The following is a 20,059-nucleotide window of genomic DNA, read 5'->3' as shown; positions in this document are numbered from 1 at the left end:
ATCGGAAGCTGAGGGTGCACTGACTGTCGTGGCCATTATTGCTATGTAAACAGAATAAATGTTGACGGAAGTGCACAACACATGGTTGATTATTTTTGGGCACATGAAATTAGTTACTTTAGTTCGAAATTTTGACAAACATACAGCGATAATGTCAAAGCAAATGATTGAATCATGCAAGGGTTGTCTAATTTTCCCATAGAAGTTTACTTCCACGTGAAATGATTCGTTGACCTTCGTCATCCCATTATTGGAAATTCCACAGAAACGTTTGGGCATTTCGACACGAATTCCGGTTACACATCTACACATCTTCCACTGAGGTCTTGATGGAGCTGATCGAGACTTACCACATCAGATGGTTGGAGCTAGTATACAAACTTCACTGGAGCGAATATTAACACCGTATATATTTCTCATCGTTATAGATGAGCCGTAATCTTTCAACCAACAGAAGTTTGTTCCGACAGCATCTATCTCTTCGGCTTAGGGGGTTAATTGTGTCTTTTCTAAATATCGGTTTGCTGAAAAAACAGTGCGCTTTTCCCTAGTCTGTGACGCTGAACCCCTCTTGGACATCTTCGTTTGCTGAACATTGTAAAATTCTCAGAAATAGATTAGTCTCCTACCGACTGTACATTCGCCAAAGACCTGCTTAGGTAAACTTGTATATCTAAGGCCCCTTTTGCTGATGTCTGACGACGACACGTCCAGAACCCTCTCGATGGTACACGCACCAAGAATCAAGAGGCCTGGGATACCTCAATTGTCACCGACTGACTCAAAGTAAACTGAATTAAATATTCTTGTGGATGCAACCCCTACGATATAATTCCAAGCTACTGAGAGATTGGCTCCAATTTGTCTGCTCCCCTGGGAATGTCTCACTCACACCGTCACAAAAAACGTTCGTTCACCGCAAAGAAAATGCCTCGGGGGCAACACCAATCATTAACCTATCCACATTCAAGCTTGAAATCCCACACAAAGAATTCCCTATTTAGATTTCATTCTGTCGTCAAACCGTATCACTATCTGGAAGGTGACCAAGACTATTTTGAATCAGAACATACGAAAAAGTTAAACCGGCGTATGGATGAGCCAAGCAACTTATTTGCCATTAAAATCAGCAGCTCTAGAATTTTAGATACATGAATTTCACAAAATTACATGGATAGACCAGTCATGTATATATGTATATATATATATAATTGGGAATCAAGGTTAAGGCATTGTGCCGCAGAACTTTCTTCTCTCTCATGTCGTCTTCCTAATCAAGTCACGATTCATCAGTGAATGTGAAAAAGGCGGAATTTCTCGCATACCAGTTTTCCCGTCTCAATCAAGTGCCAATCCATTCCGTGCACATCATTTGTGCTTGAAATTCTAAAGATTACACTACTTATTTACTCACCTGAATTTGGTTTTGACGGAAGATTAACGTAGAACCAAGCTGAATCTCTCGTTTATAATGTCATTCAACTGGATTTCAGGTGAGTACCCCGTCAAAACTAAATTGGTATGGTGCGTTCTCCATAATGTTTTGATTACCAGCTGGGTTTGCGTTCCGTAGAAAGCTATCTTTATCAATATCAGGTACTCTGCTTCCATGATAATGTATCCCCTATTATAGTAAAACCTGTTTAAATATTCACGATACAAAGCTTTGCGAATCTTTTCATCCTAACGTGTCTTTATGGTGCACTTTTTATCCCTCTGACCTTAAAGACTACATTGTCCCACATTTTCCTCTCCTCAAGAACATGCAGAACAGTTTATGCGGACTGACATCAACGAAGAATTCAGCTGCATTCCGTTCAGTCTCCTATTTAAAGCAAATTGGTGAGCAAGTGAGATTAGTTGTCACAATCTGTCCGATTTGGGTTCAATTAGAACTTATTGGTCGGTGCAAGACTGGGGACTGCGCCTGAGTGATGAGTCTCAAGGAGAGCGCAACGTATCGTGTGCTGTCGAGGAGATTGCAGCAATCTTATGAGCAGTGTACTGCATCTAGAAAACTTGTCCACGTCTTTAACGGATACCTTAACCTGTAAACCATACGAGCTTTTATGGGGTTTATTTTACTGTTCACTCATGCACACGCTTCGATCATAAAATTAGCGACCTATTTGTAAGTGGTCCGTTTTTACAAATCTGTTGAAAAGCTAAAAATAAAATTTGATAACCAAGTCAAGCAAAGAAAGCCTCTTTTCCTGTCTTGTCTTTCGAAAATATAGGCAGCCAACTACACGCTACTTGCCCACAAACAACCCGAAGGGTTTCATTTAGGACTGATTGCAAAAAATGTTGCTTCGGCGCATTAGCTCCTCAGAGTAGCTGGATTCAAGCGAAGATGCAGTTGTAGCAGTTTGATTTCCGAGTTGGCAGCAGACACAAAAAGCTGAGTTCTCCTGAAATTAGAGAAGCTTGTCAAATGGTATGCATACATGACATAGTCGGCTGCAAAGTCATTCGTAACTGCTGAGAAACATGAACTACTGAAATGGAAGCTATCGAAGGAAGATTTTTATATTGCAACGTGGGCTCATAAAGTCTTACGCCAAGTTAAATAGGACCAGACGAAACACTATCCTGAATTATATAGAGGCGGAAAACTAATAAAAGGATTATTCTTGATACTCTAATTTCAGCCTGAGTGGAGCCTCATCCTGTGGACACAAATTCCACTTGATTAAGACTCTACTGAGAACTATATTCTTTATTCAGTTCAGAAATTTTTTTGAGAAAACTGTATCCTTAGACAAGTTTTCTCACGGGGACTTAAACAACTAAGTGCTTAGGTAGCAGAATATTTTCCCCTAATAAAAATGAGGCACAAAGATTCAACTTCCCAACGCAGGGCTGTTTGAGAACTGGGGAAATTTCGCCATCTTGAATTTCGATGAATATGCCCAGTGACATTTCGAGCTGATCAGAATGCATTCTTCCGGCGCACTGGCTCCATAAACTTATTTCAAATTGTGCTCCTGGAAAATCCGAGACTTCAAGCCTTCGAGAACTATCACTTTACTCACTTTTAATCAATCACTATCGTATGGCAAAGCTGTGAGCTAATCAAAAAGGTGTACTGGATGTCTCATATTAAACGCAGAATTTAATTGGGTAAGTAAACGTAGTGAATCAAAAGAAAGATGACAAAGTTTTTTTTAATTTTTATTGGCCACATAATTTCACAAAATGAGTGCAACTTCCATCTGAGAATTCGTCAATCAAGAAGCACGTCAATACGTGACCATCCGATGTGGTTTCAATGGTTGGAGGACGAGCGGTGTTAGGTGAGAGTTAATCAGACTACTGTTCAGCCGCTCGTGGCTGAACATTTTAGTGTTCACCTACTGACTTGCTAAGGAAGGTCATTTTCGGACTTTTTTCTGAGCACAGTATGAGTAGTCAGAGAAATACATACTTGTGTAGAAAGAAATTTACGCCTAAACACAATTATGTCTGTCTTATCAGCTCACCTGATGTCAGTCACATGGTGGGTGGAGGTACAATGACATTCGCATGCATTAGGATTCAATGCATATAATGGGCCGCTGCGAAAATCGCTTGTTCTCGTTAAACACTTGTCGCGCAGTCCGACTTGACCTGGTAGCACACAGTGAACAATCGATCGCTTTGGAACGAAAGCCGATGGAGGAAATGCGCCAACATGTCAAACTCGAGAGCGCGATGCAGGAAGCTGAACTGAAACACTGGTGAAAATCTGACGAAATATTTCAATCCAGTGATTGTTGTTGGGGTCGGGGTCGCATCAGTTTTTGCTTTCATAGCACTGTTTTCAAACCGGAGACCAGTTTGGTGTTGTTCGCTTACTTATATTTAGTTCACTTGATTTCTGCTTCCAGAGGGTGTCCAGTAAACTGTTGACAGTAAAACGTCGTGGAAGAATTGACCAATGGAGTTATTACATAAGTAAACAAAAATCGGCGCAGATGTCTCCAGTATATCGGAGGTCAAATTGGGGTCTGTTAACCAATACTTGCCTTCATCCCTAGTCTTGACTTTCCGACATTGGCTAAGGCTTGACCTTCCTGACCGGAAGTTTTGTGGTTCAAATCCATCCCTGGAATCTAGACTACTGCTGTCTAGGTTTGCAGTGCATCAACTCTTGTACTTCTTTTGGGTGGCATGACAGTTGGAAATCGGGGAGGCGTTACTGGAACGGTTTTTATCATTAAGATCAGTTATCGCGAAACCAGAACCCTGGTCAGTTGCTTTTACTGTCACAATCCTGTCAGTTCAACTGGGTATTAGAGTTTATGCACAGTTTGCAAGATCTGCATCATGCACTCAGGAGGCTGAAAAAATGCTAGCCTCTTGCGACACTTGTGTTCAATCTTCTACTGATACGACAAATAGATGGAATCCTGTGTTTTAAATGCACAGTTTTTCTGGAATATGAAAAAACTGCTATGAGTATAAATGCTAGTTTGGACCGAGGCACTATTATCCTGCCCAGAAAATGGGTGGCCATCTACTCAAGTTTTAATGTGATTATGTAACTTTACTGCGCGATGGACTTTTAGGCTTTCAGTGTGCGGTTCTTTGTTAGGCTTTCTGGGGTTGTTCAGCGTTTTTGACAACCGTTATCTACCAGCTCTTTAGTGGTCCTCTTGCTGCCCTCAAGAACCACCATTCTACTTGCTTTAGAACAGTGACCCAAGCTCCTGGTGATCGCTTAAAAATTGTGGCCTTTTTCTGAGAGGTCGCGTAAATAAATACAGAAGCGGACTGTTGAAGGAACAAAATTTACTTTGGAAATCTGTCACAGGGATTATGGTAAATGTCGCTAACCACACTTGTGGCTATTCTTAAAATCTCGGCGCGTTTTGATACAGTTTGCGCGGAAAGTGCGGGGATAAAATACCTCGCCATTTAACAGAAACGGACGTTAAGGCATGTAAAATGTACTAATGCACCCCATCCTTCTGGTAGTTCAGCCCTCACCACCCAAAAGTCGACAAGATTTTCGAGGAAATCGATTGGTCAGCAAACCCCATGAATGCTCACTGTTTAAATGACTCCATCAACTGAACCTCTGGCTGGGTTTGCACTAAATACTCACGTGAACACAAAGCGTTTGAGCAACGTGGGATGAGTAAGGCTCCTTTGCAAACAATTACTTCACAAATATCCACTGTGCATTGTTTAAGACAGAATCTTCCATCAAACCAGATATGGACAAACTGTAGTCGCCGTCGACAAATGAATAAATAAACAGACGCCGTCGGGGAAATAAAAGTAGACAGGTGTTCCGGTAATGTCTTTCAATTCTTGTCCTTGTTTATCTTATGAAGAAAAATGTTTATACGTTACGCAACTGGGACTCTTACGGGGCTTGAAGTGTGCGCGGTCAACGGGTAGACGATCAGATAAACAATCGCGAACTATTCGAGCACCAGCATTCAGCAAACCACACTGTGTTTCAAGAATTCGAGTTGTCTTGAAATATCTCTCCGGTTGTCTAAGGGCAATCAAGGCAGCTTATATAACGAAAGAAAACCTAGCGGAAAGAGCTCACTCACTCGCGCTCTTCGTTAATTTTCCCAACGCGTAGCTGGTTTGCGAAGGGAACTCTAATGGAAAAGCTATTGCACCGGCAGCTTAAGTGGTGTGGGAGATTCACAATGCATGTGCACTGGTTACCCAAGAAAGTGTAGGGGAAAATGTGAGCCTCCTTTATCTCACTTATGTCATCGTGCATAAACTGGCGGCGCGACGAATGTTTGCGTCAAAATCGTGTGTGCTTTTGTCGTAATCATAAAACATTGAACTTTAACGTCTTCCAAGTTATTTCAAATTATGGCATTTACACATATGGACGACTTCGTCATCTGACGCAATGTGGAACTCATACAACAAGTCTGCTTGTGGTGCTGACAAGCATCAAACTTTCAGCCCCCCTGGCAAATGTGAGGTAAGAGCATACCAGATCCAAGTATATACATGCGGAATGAACCAGCTCTAAAGGTAAATCGGCTGAAGGGGCAGTTCTATGGTTTTTATTGTTGTCTACATAGGTTATGAGGTAGTTGCCCAGAATATGATTTCAACTAAAGCACGGGATAGTTCTTCATTTCGTCTATATGGGACGCCTGCCGAATACAGAAACTCTGGTTAGCTTCACTTGCGCTAGTCCCCAGATTATCCAGTGAAGTAACTGTCGTTTCGAACATTTCCCATCCTGGAGATCCAGCCCCCGGATAGCTTTTTGCGATTATCCTTTTATTCAGGCCTATGTAACTATCGCTCCATCATCCATCATAATGTTTCCAAAACTCCCGCCTTACTAAACCGGTCGAGAGCCTGTCGTATCAGCCATTTCCGCATAATGTGTGATGTGAGGTGGCTTCAGATTCAACGGTCTAGTTCACCACGTCTTATCATTAACTGAAAGATCTAGGAAACGGAATCTGTATTCACTCTTGCTCATGACTCTTGCAGTTGGTCGATATTACATAGTAACCTGAGTCAGGATGATCAACTGAAGAACATGTTAGGGCTGTGTTGGATGCACTAAGGGCCGTTAATTGAAAGCGCACATTGTCTATCGTGGCAGTGATCTTTTGGTGTAGGGTTCACCTAAAGTACGCAGCCAGGAAAAAAGCTGAAACTTCCACAACAACGCCAAACCTGCTCATATATCCTAGTGTTATTGGCTTATATACACTCTTGACCACAAAGGACTTTGCTACTCTCCTCCTACAGTAATAAGTGTCCCGAAACCGGGTAAAAGGTCACGTCTGGTTCCAAAAACGACCTGATTAAAAAAAAGCAAAATCTGTTGGAATTGTAGAAATACTTGAGGAAGTTTGTTCATGGCAACCGAAATGTCAGCTAAAAACATCTTATTCCACTACATTGTTTTGGACTTTTTAAAAGGTGGTGGCTGGTTTCAGTAGGCTTTCCAATTGCCACGGAGTCACGAACCACATCTTTCTGAGATAAACTCCAGCGATTGTTTACCAAACCTATGTGAAACTATAAACTCCAATACAAGCACCACTATGATCAGCCTAGACCAGTGAGTGTGCAACTCGAAAGTGCTGTTTACTGGTCGAACAGCCTTCCGTGGCGCGATGTGTCAACTTATTTGGCCTGCATAGTTCTTACTGTTCCATCAGTCAAATGTGAATTTGCGACCACTCTCTAGTTTCCGTTCGAAAGGTTTAACGTCGACTTTGTAGATAGCATGACCAGATAGTTAATTGTCCAACCACCAATGAAATATGTGTAAACACATGTACACCCACCTCAAATTGAACTTCGCTATAAACACAGATAAGCACAGCAGCGATTCGACTCGATAGTTCAGCAGCACAGCACAAGTTTGTGCACAACAATACCAGTGTGGTGATCACGTGCGTTTAAAACAATCGGTCAAGCATTTGTTTAACTTTATGCCATATAACTTGGTCAGCTGCTAGTTCCAACTTCATAATGGGCACAAGCATGGATTCGATTAGGACGCTGTTGATCTACGTCCTGCTTTGTGCCGAGTCGTTCGGAGCAGACTATATTCCATCTTTTGAACCGCTTTCCGATCAAATTATCCATTACATCAACCATAAGGTAAGCGAAAGCAATCAAATGTGGGCTTTTTTTTGTTGCATTCATTTTCGGAACTACCATCCATCAACCGAGATATTCCGTTTTTTGCTATTCAGTGTAGTTGACAGCCTAAGTAAACTTTTAGACAACTGCCGGTTCGAGACTGATTACTTTATGTACTCCCGGCTGGGGAGGTTGGGATAATTAGGAAAACAAACTTCGCGCGCCTTCCTCACCAACCTCAGTAAAAGTCATTCAACTAATGGAAAAAGTTGTTTTCAAATTCCCTAATCAGTATTGTCTTTCGATTTGAAGTATAATCAAGACTACTTTATTGGTGTCCCTGGAACAACATGTTTGATTAATTTATGAATGTAAAAAGGAGTTCAGCTAGGATCATCTTGCTTGAGATGGGTCCAGAGGGTTGCTGTTCGAATATACTTCTTTATTGATTAGCCACCTAACTGCCTAGAACAATGATATACTAAAATCACTTATTTCATCCTTATTGGTCCTGGTAATCTCGTATCTCTAAAAGCAAGTGAGTATTCTTTTTATGAATGCTATTCGACGCTTCTGCCAATAGAATCAGATTCGCTCATAGTGCACGCTAGTCTTTTTACTGATAACTGGTACTATGTGGGTTTCTAAAATCTCCTAGTAACATAGGATATATATATATATATATCTGTATATGGACTCCTTTTGAGAAGAGCGTATACAAAGAGATGAGGATAGAAAATTGCTACCGCTTCCTGTTACAAATGGTCCGTCTCTTCAGTTCTGTTTGTCTGAGCAAACGTTCATATAGAACAGAAGTAGAAGTCCTTTTATCAGGTGGGGATATCGCATGACGCATTCCTGCACATGTAGTTGATGCTTTGCTTTTGATTTGTGCAGTGATGAGCAGTGATTCAATAGGGCATAGCAATAAACAAACCAGTTCTGATATTTTGTTGAATTAAGCGGATCAAGAAACTGAAGACAGACAGACTTTCTGAAGGTTTCCCCTCATAGATTGTAGACCAACCAAGTTAACATTATAAGTCCCACCTATGCTTCCAAAGAACCTTGCTGGGATTTCGATGATAGTTACTCTCTTGGACCGGGCTCTTTCAGTAGTCTTTAACTTTCATTAGGTCAGAGTGTCTGAAACCGCCCTTTGCAGTGGCTCTTCAGGTAGATTCATATGAGATGTTCCTTGAGCCGCTAGTGGCCGAGTGAATATAACTTGTCCATCCTTGGGGCAGGCAGGGCGGAGGCTCGTCTATCTGTTGCCAGCATGGTATTTTTCCTTTTAATGCAAAGTGCAATCTAGCTTGTCACTTGCTGGGAAGTCCATCCATAGAAACTGCAGGTAAAACCTTCTTCAAATGGTTTGTTTTGTTAGATTTTCTAACTAGAGTAACTTTGTCTGTAGTAATCACTTTTCACTCTTATCTTCCTACAAGAAGAGTAAACCTTAGAAGCGCTTAAGAAGATACTTAGGTCAGGGATTAAGAATCACTAAACCAAGTCGTTATTGAATACGATGAAATGCACTAAGCGATACTGATAACAAATCTGGGTGAACAGCCTAACCCCACCTCAATGAACGCCAGCTTATCACCATGCTGGAGTTATGGAAATTTACTAGCCAACTTGTTCACCGGCACTGAGTCATCCAGCTACCGCTGGTGAAGGCAATATCAGTCTATCATTGCTCTGAAAAATGATAAACCATGCTATTTTAGAAGAAAATAACAAAATACGGATCTTCACAGCGAGCTCGAGTAGGTCCGGAGGCCTGTAAACCATCCACCAGACTGACGGAGAGCTTCAGACAGCCACCAAGCTTTCTTGGCTTCAAACGTGTGTCGGATGACGAAATTTTGAGTAACAACAGATTTTTGTTTGACGAGATTTTTGCACTTCCCGGGGATGGAAAGAGTCAACGGCATATATCGACCATCCATGTGCTGGAGCTTAGTCCGTAAGCCAACTTTTTCTTCGTCCAGTTGCTTAGTGAGTTCCGTCAATTTTGAGAAACTGTTTGAAATTCTGCTCAACCCCACGCCACCGCAACACAGTCCATTCCATCAACAGATCCTAAAGCCTTCCTTGTAGGGTGGGACCAGAAGTGACAACCCTATTGGATGAACTAGTAGTGTGACAGTGGTACTACTGATGGGAGTGGCATGCGAGTAGGATGCTCTCTCGTAAATCCGCTTTGCGTCTCTTGAAAAGTGAGATCCATTACGAAATTTGTGGAATCGTTGTGCAACATTTGCTTGGATTTGAGCAGCAGTCAATGAATATCCAGTAAAAGTTAAGGAAGGCGCTTTCAAATAGAGGATGGATAATCCATTTTTGTAAACAAGATGCACATGAGAGTTTCGATTCCCTGTCCGCTAGTCTGTAACTACTCAGTTGGCATCTATCTAATAGATAACTCCACAGCAAAGGCCTTCTTTCTTTCAGTGGTAGCTCTTCCGTAAACTTACTTTACAATCTCCATTTAATCGCGTCGTCTACACCGAGCGGGGGTAAGGTGGAGTGCCTTGCATTGTGTACGTAGTACCTAGTTAGAGATACGATTACATACTAAATAACCAACTAACTATTCACATAATAAGCTAACTAAAGTCTGAGAGCTATTGGCTGAAAATGAGTTGCTTTGTCAATGATAACTGATAGGTGGTAACTCATGAGCCCTTCCGTTACCTTGTTTGTACAGCCTACCGCAATTTAGGTCTAACAGCACTCACTTTAGTGGCTATGCACTAAACTTCTGACGAGTACTACGACTTAACGCCAGGTTTGCAATCGACCGATCAGAAACTATTGACGGGCCAACCTACCGCCAACACACTAACCTCAAGCATGAGGACCTCAGAAGTCAATATTTTTCCCCAATGACCTTCAGTGTAACATCGTTGGTTGCAAAGAAGTTTGATCTTCTGTCATAAGACCAGAGGTATCAGGGTGTCGAGGGGCGAAATAAGGAAAACTTGCGTGGGCAACACGCCCGCTAGACATAATCACCTGGTATGCACAATATGAACGTTGCATTGAAATGATGACATCAGTATATGCTTAGGTCTACTTCTGGCTACTCATTAAAAAAAATCTAAACAAATGCAAGCTACTCGGAGAAGGAAAGTAATTAACTGGTTTCACCATTCTGCTATTGGTATATCAGTGAGGTTGAACATTACTAAGCAGTATAGAGCCTAAAATGAATCGTATGTCATGTTCGTGACAATGACTTTGGAACATCATCAAAATGAAGAACATCAGAGTAACGGTTGGAATGAGCAGCGAATCCCTTTATCGCTTTGCAATCTCCTCGGATGTTTCTCGTCTTTTGTACCTATCTTGCCGGCGGCTACCGAATCCTTGATTTCGTTTTCCCAAAAACGGCTTATGTTTTGAGCCTGCCTTTCTGATCGACGAGAAAGCGGAAATGTTAGTATATGGGCTGATAGCGGTTACTCTGTCCCTCACAACAGAAAACTACTAAACTGCGGTTTCAACACTTGGGCCGCCTGATCTAGACAGCTTTCCTTGTTAAGTAAGGGGACGGGGATAAAAAGAATGGATTTTTGTGTGTAGTCACTAAGCAATTTATGAAACACCGAATAAAGGTCAGTACTCAACACATCTCATCAGGTTGTGGCAAGTTGATGACCGATTAATAGCACAATTTTCCTGAGTTCATGAGGCTACTGAATACCTCCTGGGTAGTATGGATGTTTTATGAATTCACGAGGATTGTCCATTCCGAGAGCTATCCAAAAATCACGAACCGCTGTACACATTTTGCTTGTTGTTAGGAGTGGTCACAAGTCTTCATCACAGCCGAGAAATGATCCGCACTATTTGTGGTCTTGGCGATGTAGATAAAAATAAGCAATTGCAACTAAGTGTTTCCTTTCGTTCAACACAAAATCTGATTCGAAATGTTAACGCCGATGAGGGAATGAGGCTATTATCGAACACACCTCTTGCACATAAATGGGACATTCCAACAATAATAACTCATTGGAATGAGCAGCGAATCCCTTTATCGCTTTGCAATCTCCTCGGATGTTTCTCGTCTTTTGTACCTATCTTGCCGGCGGCTACCGAATCCTTGATTTCGTTTTCCCAAAAACGGCTTATGTTTTGAGCCTGCCTTTCTGATCGACGAGAAAGCGGAAATGTTAGTATATGGGCTGATAGCGGTTACTCTGTCCCTCACAACAGAAAACTACTAAACTGCGGTTTCAACACTTGGGCCGCCTGATCTAGACAGCTTTCCTTGTTAAGTAAGGGGACGGGGATAAAAAGAATGGATTTTTGTGTGTAGTCACTAAGCAATTTATGAAACACCGAATAAAGGTCAGTACTCAACACATCTCATCAGGTTGTGGCAAGTTGATGACCGATTAATAGCACAATTTTCCTGAGTTCATGAGGCTACTGAATACCTCCTGGGTAGTATGGATGTTTTATGAATTCACGAGGATTGTCCATTCCGAGAGCTATCCAAAAATCACGAACCGCTGTACACATTTTGCTTGTTGTTAGGAGTGGTCACAAGTCTTCATCACAGCCGAGAAATGATCCGCACTATTTGTGGTCTTGGCGATGTAGATAAAAATAAGCAATTGCAACTAAGTGTTTCCTTTCGTTCAACACAAAATCTGATTCGAAATGTTAACGCCGATGAGGGAATGAGGCTATTATCGAACACACCTCTTGCACATAAATGGGACATTCCAACAATAATAACTCAGACTATTTTCGAGAAATACACTCATTTGCAGATCAATTTGGTTTTCACGAGAGACTCAACTGAATCCCTCATTTATGATATTCTACGACTGAATGTGCTGCACACAGGCCACCTCATGATTCAGTTGGAGCAATATTCGAGATATCGCGGTATATTTTCATAAACGAAACTACTCACAAGGTTGCTGAAAACTCTTCGACAACCCACGACCGGTTTCACCCTTCTTGGGGCTCATCAGGTAGGCGCAATCCCAGAGTTTCCGCCAACCTTATGATCTACTTGAACCCAAATTGAACGGTTTTCGAGAACATAAGGTTGACGGAAACTTGGGGACTGCGTCTACCTGATGAGCCCCAAGAAGGGCGAAACTGGTCGTGGGCTGTCGAAGAGTTTTCAGCAACCTTATGAGTAGTTGCCTTTATGAAAACTCACACCATTCTTCATGTCTAGCCGGGATTTGAATAATTTGTCAGTGCCGCGCCTCACACGACAGACATTAAAAGTGTGTCTACGCGGTTTGGTGCATTTCGAAACCAACATCTGCATCCATTGGTGGGTATTAGGTGATCCACAGAGGTGAGAATCATGATCGCGAATCACCCCAATTCCCGATGACTCGAGCACTCAGGAAGTGAAGTTCCAGTAATATTTTATCTATCTTGTTAAGTAGATGAATTAAGACGATATGTGGTTATATTATTAAGCGCTATCGTCTATGATGTATGTGTACGGGAAACTACGGTTTGGTCTGGTAAACCTACCAGAGATGTAAGACAAATAGTGGCTTGAACGAGCTTGGAGAAACGATTATTCAGTGCGGGAACAGAGATCAGTGTTCATAGCATTTAGAAGATAGAGTAGCAGCACTGGGGAAGCACGCTTAAAAGCAAAACACTGCACAAGCCGTAGGAGGTGAAATCAAATGTAAAGTCTCCTGCGGGGAACTGGCTGCATTGACTAACTAGCTCATTAGGCTTAACGAGTGACAGAGTTGGATAGGAAGATGCTATGTAGTTCTGCCTTGGTCATACTAGGTGGACGAGTCCTCGCTCTAATGCTAACGTTTCGCTTTTGGTTACGATTTAACCTTTGGCAAAGTTTTGTGAAACTTAAGAACATTTCGGCAGAGGGTATTGAAAAAAATTCCGAAATTACCGCTTGTTGAAAACGAGAGACTTTATCCTACTTTCGTTCGTGAATGCCAGTGTGACCAGCCACGGGCTGTATTCAAATGTAACCTCCACTGTAGCGCCGAGTGATGCCACTCGCATCGTTTACCTGTTATTCAAATAGTGGAACAATGGAAAAGTTCAGGTTGACTTCTCCGGAAGTTCCATCCAAACTAAATAAGGTCAGGCACTTTTTTCGCTGGGTAAACTGTACAACAGCCAGCCGGCCATCATTTTCCAGGATATCTCCATGATCAATTCTAAATCATCTAACGTTATGGACAACCAATTTCATCTCCTGTGCACTAAATGCAGGCAAAATTCCTATTGCCTATTCGACCAACCTGAATCTCTGAAAGTTCGGGTATCAGACAGAAGAAATTCTCGTCCATGACTCCACGCCATACTTCTGGTATAATTCGCAAATATCACGATATAGATGAACACACATAGAGAGAGAGAGAGAAAGAGCCCGAAATGTGTGTTTCCATGTGCTCATCCAGTAGACATTTTCAAAGATGTTCGCATCTGTGAAGATTTCGTCCTGTAAGTGAGTCAATGTATGCTGAAAAACCAAGAAGCACTGTACAGCTATTTCATCCTTATTGGGAATCATCAGCAGTGCGCATCTCACGAAACTCCAGAGAGTCTCGAACCCGCGACCTCCCGGCTAGTAGTTTGAACACCCAAACGTTCGGCCATGAGCGGCTGATCAGCTGCTTTTCAGCATAGATTGGCTTCACTTACAGGACGAAATCTTCACACCTAAAGACAAATATCCTCGCACTACCAACAATTTATAAGTAGCTCAGTGGAATAATAAATATCACCTGATGAGTGGAACTTCGGTCTGAGAAGTCGTTGCTCGAGAAGCCAGTCAACACGTGTGACCGCATGATGTGAATCCCATGATTGAAGGATGAGTGGCGCTATATTTTGTCTAAGTTCGAGTTAATCACACTGCTGGTCAGCCGCTCACGGGCGAACGGTTAAGTGTTCAAACTACTGGCCGGGAGTTTGCGGGTTCCAGACTCCCCAGGGTTTTGTGAGATGCGCACTGATGATGATTTCCAATAAGGATGGAATAGCTGTACATTGTTTCTCGGCTTTTCAGTATAGACTGGCTTTACTTACAGGACGAAATCTCCACACAAAAACCCAAATCTCCTCATATTCGCATCTATAATAGGGCCATGAAGGGAACAACTTCACTGAAACTTCTAACCAGGTCAAGAGGGGAATGTTACTATATGCGCCCGTTCTTGTGTCATTAGAGCAGCTGCTTCCATTGTTTATTTACACAGTCTGGGGTTTCAAAGGTAGTGCAACGGACCTAGATAACATGAAATTCCAAAAGTCATCAGTGAGTTGTAAACCGCTCTGAGCCAAAAACGAACCGTAGTTCATGGAGAACCATGGAAGAAATTTATCTCGAACAATACAGAAAAGTTGTGGGTTTGTCTACCTTCAGACCTACTTATGTAGTACTCCGCACGTCAGATTCGCTAATTGCGAGCTGCTAGTGCGCCACCCGCTGCATTCGATGTGCACGTAAGTTGTAGGTGGTTACGTGAGTTATGGAATTCAAATTCATTCAATTTAATTTAATGATTTTTCCTGTGTCTTGCTGCAAGTATCCTGCAGAGTCCACACCAAAGGATGGAATCACTGGATTGGAGTTCCCAGGTGATCTCACCAACAGTGAATATTACTGGCCGGTTTATGAACTAACACCTATGCATGAGACATGTGACGCGAGCGTGTTCTCACTACTCTGTCAGTGCACGCTGGACGCACTTGAGCTATCTCATTCGAACAGGCGATTTTTTCCACGCTTGATAGCCGGACGAACACCCACTCACTGTCACCAATTCAACATCACAGCTGAATTAAGTATCACCTTCCATGATAAGCTGACGAGTATAAAACACTGACGTCTTGTTGTACCATGTTTTTGCGGACTTGAATAAAATTACAATACAGAATCATCAGTAAGCTTAGAAATTCTACGACGACGTGGTTATTTAATGACTAAGACCCCTTTTTAGTATATCTTAAACAACAAGTAATTTTGCCTGGACACTACTCATACGGTTGTTCGAAGCCCACAATCGGTTTACAATTTTTGGGGTTCATCAGGTAGGCGCACTGCCAAGGTTTCCGTCAATCATTTATTTCCGATTGGACACAAATTGGTTGAAATTCGTCAGATACTTTCATTTGCACACCAGTTTGGTTTTGACAGATGACTTGGCGAAGCATCCGTGTTGAACACTGATGTCATGCTGTCCTTGATGATGATGACCGATGGATCAGTCATCGCTCCGCTTAGTTAATTTTTCGCCTTAACTGGGAAATACGCTTTGGGTATAGACTTGTTAGAACTTCACATATACTACATAACTAATTCTGAGATGCCAAGTCCTTCGAAAGGCAGGATAAAGTTCATTGAAGCTAGTCTACCACCGTTTAGTCCATGATCAAAAATATTTTGAAATGTTTCCCAACTAATTGCTGTATTCTTTCAAATTGAATTTCACAGGCCAATACCACATGGAAGGCAGCGAAAAACTCGCGTTTCAAAACGCCATCTGATGTGCGCCGAGTGCTTGGAACTCTTCCCGACCCAAACGGATTTCGCCTGGAAAAACGTTGTTTGATATCCACCATACGAGAACAAGAGCTACCAGAATCATTTGATGCACGTGAGATGTGGCCACATTGCAGTTCAATATCAGAAATTCGTGATCAGTCAAACTGCGGATCGTGTTGGGTAAACTATCGTAATCCTTTGGTTATCCTTGATGAATTCACCGAAGAAGCTGAACATCATACGCAGATACATATAGATGGATGATGATGAAGCATCATTGCAGCATAGACTGATTCATGTCAACAAAACTAACGATCAAGTCCTCATTATTGGTTAGTTGTCGATTGTTGAAATAGGCACCATTCCAAAACATCAAGAAGACTAAGTTGCGTATCGAGCATCATAACTCGTTTTAGTTTTAATATCAAAGAGTCCAAAAAACCGCAGTAATTATAGATAATTGAATTAGCTCATTGAGATTCTGCGTGTTTCGGACAAATCACGTTTAATGATGAGAGCAAGCCATTGCAAAACAATGATTGATGTGATTCAAACCAAATTTCAGCGTTACAGTGACGTTCGTTGACTCTGGCTTCATAGGAAATGTCACCTTTTCCGCTCCGTTTCAGGCTTTCGGAGCTGCGGAAGCTATTTCTGATCGTATTTGCATCGCATCCGGAGGTAAACATCAGCCTCGTATCAGTGCAGAAGACTTAGTTGATTGTTGTACTGATTGTGGCATGGGTTGCCAAGGTGGTTATCCCGCACAAGCATGGAACCACTGGGCCCGAAAAGGACTAGTGACGGGTGGCTTGTAAATACGACGGGACACCTGTCGACCTTACTATTTCCCTCCATGCGAACATCATGTTGTCGGTCCGCGAAAACCTTGCGCCGGAGATCCTGAAACACCCGAGTGTGTGAGAACGTGTCAGCCAGACTATTCGAAGTCATACGAAGAAGACAAGTGGTACGGTGAGTTGAAACATTATGATTCGTCCTCGGGTATGACTGCAGTCGATTTTCAGCTCAACAAGTTACCGTCACAAATAAGGCTTGTACAATACGACGGGCACCTGTCGACCTTACTCTTTTCCTCCATGCGAACATCATGTTGTCGGTCCGCGAAAACCTTGCGCCGGAGATCCTGAAACACCCGAGTGTGTGAGAACGTGTCAGCCAGACTATTCGAAGTCATACGAAGAAGACAAGTGGTACGGTGAGTTGAAACATTATGATTCGTCCTCGGGTATGACTGCAGTCGATTTTCAGCTCAACAAGTTACCGTCACAAATAAGGTAGTATGGAACACAGTGGTTCACGGGAAAAGGAGTATCTAGCGGGTTAAAACCTTGTGACATTTTACATATTACTGAAGATTGTTGTACTTATGGGTATATTAGATCAATTGGCCAATGGCAGTGCTGAAAACGTTTACACAGTTGAATAAATCAACACTAATTGGTTCGATCCTGTGAGCCATTTAATTTTGCATGTGGTCTACTTCATGAGTAAGTCCGAAAGGAGTTCACCTCCAAAATACAAAAAGATATTGAAATTTGGTCATGTCCGCATTGGTGGGACATAAGCAATTACTTGTATTATAGTAATTTTGGGTTTGACATTTTATATACACATACTTGTCTGTTTTCCACGTGATTAAATGAGACTCCAGAATTCTTAGTGGCTTGACTGAAAGAGCTGATGGTGTCACTTATTGGATACAGAGCCATGAAAGATATTGATTTATCATAAAAACCCTGAAATCGATACCACCTCATTTTGTGTGGAAGTATAGCCACACCCTCTTGGAAGACCACTCCAAGGGATCGACCAAAGGTTTGTCCTTCTGAAGAGCGAAACCAATTACGAACCAATCATAGGATACGAAGCGCTTTGTGAAACACTGCGCCAACCCTGCTGAAACTGAGTATAGACGTAACACACTACTCGTAATATTACCGGAAACTCGGCAACCCACGACCGTTTTCGCACTTCTTAGAGCTCATCAAGTAGGCGCAGTCTCAGATATTTCCTCAACCTTATGTCCTACTTGAATCCAAATCACACGAAACTCGACAAATGTACTCATCAATTTGGTTTTCCACGGAGACTTATCCAAATCCCATGAAAACCAAATTGGTATGCACTTTTCGAGATTGGGTATACTTCTGATTCACTGGGGATGAGAGTAAAACTGACTGTTGCCTGGCATGCGAAGGATCATCTGCATAGGCTTTAAAACATCTCGGATGACATGCTGACATCCCATGGGATATTTATGAAGGCAGCTTTTTCTAGTTTAGTATTTGTGGCCCGTAGTCCATACAGACTTCATGATTTGGAGCGCGGGTGTCTTCCCCAATAGCACATACTTTAGTTTCATTCATGACATCTTCATTGTTCGTGACTAGAATTTTATGGGTCGGCATCGTTTGGTCTCTCAAGCTACTTACAAGTTGAGATATTCGCCAATTAATTGGTAAGCACATTGCTGTTAAGCTCTGTTTGACCGAATGGTTCATCGTTCCACCATCGGTCGGAAGGTGACTGGTTCGAAACTCTCTGGTGTTCTTGTGATGTACAGTGTCGATTATCCCCAATAAGGGTGAAACAGCTGTGCAGAGGTTCTCAGATTTTAAGCATGGGTTGGTTTTACTGACAGGACGAAATTTCGTTTGCAAGTATGAGTTGGAAGCCAAAAATGACGTCACATGCACGGTGGAATAGAGATAAACAAAACTTCCGTTTTCACCCGCACACCGGGATTCACTTATATACAGTAATTGCAGTGCACCAGAAAAGTTTTTTTTTCAATTTTAACCTGTATCCTTGACTTTTGCGTTCATAATTACCACGTCTTCCATTTTAGAATACAATTACTGTAGGTTACTCTGACCATAGCCCCATAAGTTTGTTCCAACAACCTTTGTAAATTCAGGTTCAAGGGCGTACAGCATTCATTCAGACCAGGAGGCAATCATGCGTGAGTTAATGACGCACGGACCACTGGAAGTTGACTTTGAGGTGTACGCGGACTTCCCGAGCTATTCAAGTGGAGTGTATAAGCACGTGGCAGGTGGACTACTGGGCGGTCATGCGGTTCGGTTGGTTGGCTGGGGAGTTGAGAACGGCGTAGACTACTGGCTGATTGCTAATTCGTGGAACACTGACTGGGGTGACGGTGGTTATTTCAAGATTAAACGAGGTGTCAACGAATGTGGTATTGAGAGTGACGCCAATGCGGGTCTTCCAAAACTGTGAACAAACTTGATCGTGATTCTGAACGAATACCTTTAAAACCAGTGTTTTTTGGGTCTGATCAATGTTTATCACACAATGTTCCCCTCTTACTTTTCTCCAACAAAACAAGTTTTTTACGTTACCACATGTGGGTGTGAAAGGTGATGACCTTATAACCTTAAGATGATGTCACTGTAGTAAAATCCTGTGTTCACCTTAAATACATTTTAGAGAAGCACTGGCGCACATAAATAGACAAGGAAAGCTTTTGCTCCTTTCTTCGCAAACTCATATGATGTTATGTTAAACCCGAACGAATATTTCGCTTGTATCGTCCACGTTAAATCCGGTTGGGGTTCATAAGGGAAATGCTCAAATCGTTAAACTTTTGTCGATAAATCCCTTCTAGTCTAATGCTGGAAGAAATGGGAAAAACACTGATAGACTTTTTTTCGACTAAAATTGTCTGGTAAGCCCCCGACAGAGAAAGACTGTCACTTAGGTTCAAACCATCACTACATATAACTTATGGTTGAAAAGCTTGCCATGTAACCAACGTATCCACACTACGGTACTGCAGAATGCAAGGCGGAGAACAGTGGAATTTTGTCCATTTGTTGAAAGTTATTTGTTTTATACAAAACCAGTTTCTTTACGGATAAGGATTGATATCAGGCATAAGTTTCTGAATCTATCGGGAGGTCTTTTAACATAATATAT

The 20,059-nt window shown here is 42.1% G+C and overlaps 1 protein-coding gene across 1 annotated transcript; it reads left to right on the top strand.

Annotated features, from left to right (window-relative positions):
• Positions 1–7,342: 7,342 nt before the first annotated feature.
• Positions 7,343–19,772, top strand: T265_02327 (hypothetical protein; the record flags this gene model as incomplete). The annotated part of the gene is made up of 5 exons (XM_009166541.1): positions 7,343–7,596; positions 16,046–16,276; positions 16,726–16,903; positions 17,151–17,315; positions 19,038–19,772. 5 exons carry the CDS (start codon positions 7,465–7,467, stop codon positions 19,358–19,360), a joined length of 1,029 nt encoding a protein of 342 aa, XP_009164805.1.
• Positions 19,773–20,059: the final 287 nt, after the last annotated feature.

This window comes from Opisthorchis viverrini (assembly GCF_000715545.1).
Source record: "Opisthorchis viverrini unplaced genomic scaffold opera_v5_28, whole genome shotgun sequence".
Classification (NCBI taxonomy): Eukaryota; Metazoa; Platyhelminthes; class Trematoda; order Opisthorchiida; family Opisthorchiidae; genus Opisthorchis; species Opisthorchis viverrini.
This window is presented reverse-complemented; position numbering and strand designations above follow the sequence as displayed.